Genomic DNA, 8,058 nt, shown 5'->3' on the forward strand with positions numbered 1-8,058 from the left:
GCGCGCGGCAGGGAAGGAAAGCGACAGAGGGGGCGGTACCCGCGGCTGCTATGGCGACCGGAACCGAGCGCCGTCTCCGAGGCAACGCGGCCGGCCGAGCCTTGACTGTCCTCCGCTAGGGGCGCTGCTGCGAGGAAAAGGCCTGGCGCCGCGCAAAGGATCACGGGGAGCGGCCCACGCTGACGGTTGAGAGGGGGGCAGGGGGAGAAAGTAGAAGCCCGTCCTCACGGTACGCGGACACGCGTGCCCCAGAAGCGGGTTTTTCTGAAGCGGGAGGCGTTATGGTGCAGGGGGACGCGTAAGTGCCGCGCGTGGGGCGGCGCCCCCACGAGAGACTCTGCGGGACTCTTCCCCCCGTGGAATGGGAGGCCGGCCCGGGGAGGGGAGGGGCGTGGCCGGAGCAGGCGTTGCCCCGGCAACGGAGGGCCCAGCGGTGAGGGGAAAGCCCGGCCCTGCCAAGGAAGGGGAAAGGGTGCCTCTGAGCATACGCCGAGGACGCTCCCGCCATTCTAGTGATTTCTTTGCCCCCCCCCGAGGTTTTCAGTCAGGAGGAGGTCAAAAAAGGGGCTCAAGACAGTCAACGCCTGTTATTTATATTGTTCTATATTAAAATATATTTTATCTTCACATAGATGGATGGGGTCAGCTTTGCCTAACACAAGTAGTCCTCGACTTACAACCATCCGTTTAGTGACGGTTACCAAGGCACCGTGACCCTGAAAGAAGTGACCTGACCGTGTTTTTTTTGACCCACCAACTTTGGACGGTTTTTGGAAATTGGCCCCGTATTTAGGACGGTTGCTGTGTCCCTGGATCTGGGTGTGCGACCTTCCCAGTGGGCTTGGATTCACTCAACCACTGCGGCGATTCACTTAACAACCTGTGCCACCCCCCCCAAAAAAAAGGTTGCATCGCCTGGCCGGTCACTGGAACCAGCTGCCTTGCTTAGCCGCGGAAATGCTGGCCTCCCTTGTGGTCCTATGTCAAGGACTACCTCCTCCCGCCTGCTTTCCCCATAGCAACAACAACCCTCTGAGGTGGGCTGGGCTGAGAGAGAGAGAGAGAGTCTCCCAGCCGGCTTTCATGACTGAGGTGGAACTAGAACTCCCAGCCTCCTCCTGGCGTTGGGACCAAAGTCACCCAGCCGAAGGCAGAACTCGAACTCCCTGCCCCCTGGTTTGTCAGCCAGCACCTCCACCACAACGCCAAGCTGGCTCTCATGAAAGCAAACTGAGTTATTTTTTTCCTTCTGGTGTAATTTGGGACGGAGCATTTTAAAATGTCCAGGTAGACTACGATCTAAATTCCTTGGGGTTTTTTTTTTTTTGGCTAACATTTACCTTCCTTTTTCTTCTCCCCGCCTACCAGAGGAACTAACATTGGATGGACAAGTCTGGAGCTGCAGGACCCTTTGCGGGCCACAGGCCGGAACCCCTCGACCCTAACCTTGCAAGATGCGAGTCACCTTCTGCCAAGGCGTCTTGGCCGCCGCCATCGCCCTTAACCTGCTGATCCTCTACTACATCTCCAGGCTGCAGCAGCATGTCCTACAGCGGCACAGGGACCACGCCCAGCCCAGCCACCCTCAGCACCTGGGGCCCCTCCGCCCCGGCGTCACCCTCCTCATCCGAGACTTTGAAGATTTCGAGAACTACGTCTCCAGCGTGGCACAGTCTTTCCTGAAGCAGGATCCGGAGCTGCCCATCCTGGTGGTGGCCGACACCTTGCCCTACCCCCCCTTGCTTCTTCCCAAGGCGCCCAACGTCCAGCTGGCCATCCTCAAACCTTCCCCGGCTCAGCCGGCCTTCGTATCCAGGCCGGAGACTTACGTGAAGACGGAGTATGTGGCCTTGGTGCCCGACGGGGTGAGAGTGGAGTCCGCGTCGCAGCTGGAGGAGATGCTGGAGGAGCTCAAGAGCAGCCAAGGGAAAGTAGAGATGGTGGCAGCTGCGGTCCACTCCCTGCTGCCCTTCCGGTGCCTTCATCTCAAGGTCAACCTCAAGGAATGGACCGCGGAGTACAGCGAGACGCCTCCTGCCTCCAAGCTCTGCACCGCCTTGAAGGGGAAAGCCGTGGTGCTCCTCCGTACCAGGAGCCTCTTCAACCTCTCCCTGCCTCTGGCCAAACCTTTGCTGACCTCCCTCTTCATCCAGACCTCCCTGCGAGGATGGTCCGTCCGCCTCCTGGACCGCCCCTTCTCTTTGTTCCACCTGCCACTGCTCACCTCCTCCCACAACCAGTGGAAAGCTGATAACCTGGCCAAGTCCAATGAGCTGCAGCTCTTCCGGGATTTCGGCATCAAGCAGGTGATTCTGGAAGACGGCAAGCAGCAGTGGTTTGGGTGCAGCAAGGAGACGCCGCGGTGTTTCGGAACCATCCATGACGACACACCGGAATACCTCTACCAGGACCGCTGGACTCCGCCGTGCTGCCTCAAGGCCCTGAGAGAAACCGCCAAATACGTCATCAACGTCTTGGAAACCTCCGGGGTGCGGTACTGGCTGGAGGGGGGCACACTCCTTGGGGCAGCCCGCCACCAGGACATCATCCCTTGGGATTACGACGTGGACCTGGGGATCTACCTGGAAGACGTTCCCAACTGTGAGATGCTCCGGAGCGCCGAGTCGGGGTCCATCGTGGACGAGAAGGGCTTTGTGTGGGAAAAAGCCATCGAGGGCGACTTCTACCGGGTGCAGTACAGTGAGCACAACCACCTGCACGTGGACCTGTGGCCCTTCTACCCCAAGAACGGCGTGATGACCAAGGACACCTGGATGGACCACCGGCAGGACGTGGAGTTTCCTGAGCATTTCCTAAAGCCCCTGGTGCCCATCGAGTTTGCCGGCTTCGTGGCTTTGGTGCCCAACAATTACCGCAGCTTCCTAGAGCTCAAGTTTGGGGAAGGAGTGATTGAAAACCCAGAGTACCCAAACCCAGCCGTGAAGAGCATAAACGCGAGGAGATAAGGGGACGCCCACCCCGGGCCCGGCTGCAAAGGGAGAGGACGTGAGGTCTCCCCCGTCTAAAAGCTTCCCTTTCATACGAATTGGGGGCCCGAGTCATTGACGCGTGTAAAGGGGTGTGTGTGTGAGACTCATCTATGGCTGGTTCCCCAGCGTCTCTTCAGAACTCAGGGAGAGGTTTGCAACACTGAACGGAGTCAGAGCACTGGCCAGAGGGCTGTTTGTTCTGCATTTCCCCCAAAAAGTGCCATTCACTGGACGCTTGCACGCCACGCATTCCTAGGTTGTGATAGCCGTAATCCGGCATTCTTTATCCTCAGCAGCTGGTATTCAGGGGGAGACCTGCCTCTGCGCCCTCAGCTGTGATCGTTGCATTTGGAAAAAAAGAAAAGAATCAAGCACCAGAGAAGACGGCTGTCTTTTAAAATGGGGGTTTTGTGGGCTGGGGCAGAGAAAAGAAGGGGGAGGCTGTTCATTTTGGCAAAGGGCGTCTGGAGGGACAGATGTGGTCACAAAATGTCCTAAAAGATCAAAGGCGACTGTTGTCCGAGGACTGAAAGAAATATGATAGACAGATACACACACAGACACTCACCCCGAATGGGACAACTCGCCACAATCAACTCATCACAGCCAACTTGCAGCAGGACAATGTAACCATTCAATTATTTAAATTATTAATAAACAGTTAATTTTTATCGTTCACATTTCCTTTTGTCCCTCCTTTTGCATCCTTTCTGTAGTGATTGCATTCCACCATTCCTTTGATATTAGCATAACTCTTGCTCCTCAGCGAATCGCCCCATGGCCAGATTGTCATAAATGTACACCTACCACCACCACCCCGATTCAGCCACCTCTTTCTCCAAACTTTTTAGAAGAATGTTGGCAGGGTGATAGGAAGCAGACCTTCGTTTTCCCAGAGGAAGAAGCTACAGTATAGGAGCTAAGGGAAGTCGGACTTCTCCAAAGATGGCCACATCCAAGCAGATGCCTGGCCGTTGCGTTGGATTGCGCCCAAACATTTCATGCCAGCGTAGCAAGGGTAAATCTCCAGTCCGTGCCAGGGGGCAGGACGATGGTCTAGGAATGCCAAAGAAGGGAACTGCATCCTTGTTTTCCCTGGTCAGCGGCCCTGAGGGCAGCAGGCAGAAGCTTTGTCCGAGGCTCAGAAAATAAACGGAAAGGAAAGGCGACTCATTCAGCTTCGGTCATCCTTTGAATTGCATTCTTTTGAAGTTAGTTACTCCCGTGGGTGGATGCCCTCCAGATGTTCAGGTCAAGAAGGCATGTTGGTCATCGGCACAAGAACATGAAGGGCCGGGCCTCTGGCAAACACCCATTTTTTTATTTTATTTTTTTGAAAGAACAGAGTTCCCTGTTCGGCTCTCCTCTCCTCCCAAAGCCTCCCACATCAGTTTCTGTCATATTTGGGCTTCTTCTACAGCTGTTGGGGGCTGTTCCCACACTTTTTTTTTTTTTTTTTGCTTAACAGACAGTAGTTGATAAGCGCCAAGAGTCGGGCTTGTCAAAACTTCAAAACAGGTCACCTGATGCCCTGACTTAACAACCGCAGAGATTTATGACCATAATTCCCAGCTTGATTATGATCTAAATCAAAGATTATCTGCTTTCTGTAATCCTTCAAAGAGTCTTTGAGTTCCTCCTGGTGAAGAGCAGTCATCAGTGGGAGGAAGATTTGGGATTAAAGCATCTGTTTTTCGCAGCTGCCTTCTACCCACATACCAGACAGAAGAATTGCAAAAACAGGAGCCATCTAGCAATAATTTCGTCTTATCTGTCCACTGGGACTTTCTAGTGGGTTGGGCAGGGTTGGGTTTTTTTTAAAAAAAGGCTTCCTGACCATCCACAATCTTAGAGGCAGAGATTTATTCCAGCTCCTAAAGATAAATTAAAATCAAACTCCTGACCTTTTAAAATATATTCCCCTTGAATTTTGCAACCCAGGTACAAATGCATTTTATTGTAAAGCAGGGGTCCAACCTTGGCAACTTTAAGACTTGTGGACTTAACTCCCAGAATTCCTCAGCCAGCAAAGCTGGCTGAGGAATTCTGGGAGTTGAAGTCCACAAGTCTTAAAGTTGTCAAGGTTGGACACCCCTGTGGTAAAGTGTGAGAATTTGAAGGTCTCCAGCTCCTTACCTGTGCCGCCATGGTAGCCTGAAATTTTGCAACCTGGGTAGGAGGTCTTTAACGGAGTAACTAAAAATGAGCCAAGGGAAAATCAAAACGGGGGAGGGAAAATGTAGCTCACTTCCTGACTCCTTATTTCAAGTTTACTCAACCCACTGGGCAGGGAAAGGATTGTGTAGCAAAGTTGCTGTCCCTACACAACTCCTCCGATCAATTATGCCTGTCCTACTGCAATGCCACGTTCCTGTCAGCAGAGATCAGCAGATGCTAAAAAAGAGCCAACTTGGAGTCCCAAGCTGGCCATGGCAATTCTCCAGAATTAATTCCAATTTCTAGCCCGGAAGGATCGATTCTGAATTCTTGTCGGGAAATCCTGCATCCAGAAACTAAACAAAAATGGGGCTTTTCCTGCCAGGGGCTAAACCGGGAAGGGTAAAGAGATCCGTGACATTCCTGGCACAGACCTCTCCATCCTCCCCAGTGAAGCCCCTGGCAGGAAAAGGCCCATTTTTGCTTGGTTGCTGGATGTAGTTTGGACACGGGGAAGAGGATAACAGCAGCTAGAATTGTATTCGCACAAAATTGGAAAAATGAGAAAATTCCCACAGAGGAGGAAACAATTAAAATAGTGGAATGTGCGGAAATGAGTAGACTAGCAATGCCAATTAGAGAACAGGAGGAAAAAGAGTATTACAAGATTTGGGATTTATTTTATGAATGGTTAGATAGGAGAATAAGAAACTGAAATATGTGGCAAATACATATAATTGATCAATCTTGAATGAGAAAGAGAATGAACATAATTTAGCAAGACAGATGTTTTTTTTAATAACTATAATGTTAATGGTAATTGAATAATATGATACAAAATATTGCTTAGAATGGTTTATAAAGATAATTAAGAAATGTAAAATAATTTTACTGTGCGCACAAGATATATGTACCCAACCGACACACTGTAAAATTGAAAGATGGTTTTATTTGTTGTCTTTGTTGTTTAAAAAAAAAAAAGGAAACGGGGAAGAGGCAAGAGATGAATTTTAGCTTCGGGGGGAACCTCTCTTGGCTTTTAATGGCTTGGCCACAAGAAAGACGACGGATTGGGTTGGAAGGAGTAAGCGATTTGCAGTTTGGCCTGTTACAAAATGCAGTTTCAAAACTCTTTTCTGAATTTTTATTGTTTTTATATGATGTTTTTATATTCTTGTAAGCTGCCTTGAGTCACCATTTGTGCAAATAGGTGGAAATACAAATCTAATATAAAAAAATAAGTGCTGAATAAGCCCTCCATCCATTTAACACATCCCATGCTTTAGCATGTTATTTTTGAGGTTCAGGGTATCAAAATTCCCCTTCTGGGGAAATTTCATTTATATTATTGTATTTCTTTTATAGGTAGTCCTCAAACTTATGGCCCTAATTGAGCTGGGAGTTACAGTCGCATGTGGATTTAATCCCCTTTTTTTCTGGCAATCATTAAGCAAACTTGTTTTGCTCAGGGGGCATTTTTTGCCAGACAGTGGAAAATAATGCTAGAAACTGGCAAAAGAACGTCAAAAATTGGGGTCACGTGACTATGGGGTTCTGCAAATGACCATTAATTTGTTTCAGGCACCCAGAAGGCAATCTTGAGACCAAGGTGTGTGTGTAGCCATTGGGATTTCAAAATCGGGCCGTAAATAATTCTGGGGTGATCCACCGTAACTTTGAACAGTTGCTAAGCAACTGGTCTTTAAGCAAGGACTACCTATATTTAGTCTCTCTCGGAGTGAAATTTCTTATTTTTGTTCCTCTGGGCTGCCATTTGTCTGAACCTGCGGAAATGAAGCATCTCAAATCTCCCACAGGACTCGAGATGCGGGTCTGATAGCGGCAGGATCAGATTTCGAGGATCAGTTGTAAAGGAATCGAGAGTTGATCTTGGGGGGAAGGCAGCAAACAGCCATTGAGAAAAACCTGGAGATTGAATACCTTGCAGGTATTCTGTCAGGATTCTGGCAGTTACTCCAATTCAATCATGAGCCTCGAGCCAGTCCCAAAACTAAAGTGGATTTATTAGAAGTTAACGTTCCAGCACTAGCCTGGGTGTAGCCAAACATTTTGTATACACATTTTAGTTGTCATACTGCATGAAAAGTGAGGGGGGCAACTCAAAATAACGGTGTCTTGACTTTCATTTAGTATAACTGGAAACGGGAAGAAACTTACAGAGATATCTCAAGATTCTGTTAATTCTACCCTTCAAGCCTCAGAAGTCATGGGAGCTTCATCCCCGGAAGCTTTCAAGAAGAGACCGGACTGCTATTTGTCAGAAATGGTGCAGGACCTCCCGCTTGGGGGGGGGGGGGTTGGACTAGATGACCTACAAGATCCCTTCCAACTCTGTTGATCTATTAAAGCTGCGTTCCTGAAATCCTTGCCGGGTGTCCTTGACTTGACCCAGCCTGCATCGGACGGTCCTTGTGAAAAATAGACCCAGACTGCTTGGAAACATGACAACGGTTCCTTACGAGCCCTTGCCAAATGAAGACACCCCTCCTCTTTGCCCAGATCCGTTTTCTGAGAAAAACAAACACTGCCACACGGCAAAATGCCAGGGCTGTGCCCACACCTCCTACCTGCTGTCAGCACTCCAGGTTCTCTTCCTTGTCACCTACGCATGCCTCCCCTACCAGCGTCAGGAGGGGCAAGCCAAGACAAGGATGGTTTTCCCTGCGCCTCAAAGCTTTGCGTTTTGTTGTCACGAACAAGCGGGCAACCTGCCAGTTTCTCAGTCTTCCTGCCCTTCAGGTGAAACCTCAGCTGCTAGGTGTGTGTGGGGGGAGGAGGAGAAGGAAGGTAGGCAGGTAAAAAGCTGCAGCTGAGCCCCAGCAAATATGGAAAATGTGCTTGGTTTTACCTCAGAAAGATCTCTTTAAGAGTTGCCATACATGGAAAACTC

At 50.0% G+C, this 8,058-nt stretch overlaps 1 protein-coding gene across 2 annotated transcripts; it reads left to right on the top strand.

Annotated features, from left to right (window-relative positions):
• Positions 1 to 9: 9 nt before the first annotated feature.
• FKRP (fukutin related protein) lies at positions 10 to 3,658 on the top strand. 2 transcript variants are annotated; one of them, XM_087971273.1, is made up of 2 exons: positions 10 to 298; positions 1,369 to 3,658. In XM_087971273.1, the coding sequence occupies exon 2, from the start codon at positions 1,455 to 1,457 to the stop codon at positions 2,964 to 2,966; it is 1,512 nt and encodes a 503-aa protein (XP_087827399.1). In that variant the 5' UTR covers positions 10 to 298; positions 1,369 to 1,454; the 3' UTR covers positions 2,967 to 3,658. The 2 variants fall into 2 exon arrangements, with proteins under 2 accessions (XP_087827399.1, XP_087827400.1); XM_087971274.1 differs by having other exon boundaries at positions 167 to 229.
• The last annotated feature ends 4,400 nt before the right edge of the window (positions 3,659 to 8,058 follow it).

This window comes from Notechis scutatus, chromosome 8 (genome assembly GCF_049901735.1).
Source record: "Notechis scutatus isolate UNSWTSFEM ecotype Mainland chromosome 8, rNotScu1.2, whole genome shotgun sequence".
NCBI lineage: Eukaryota > Metazoa > Chordata > Lepidosauria > Squamata > Elapidae > Notechis > Notechis scutatus.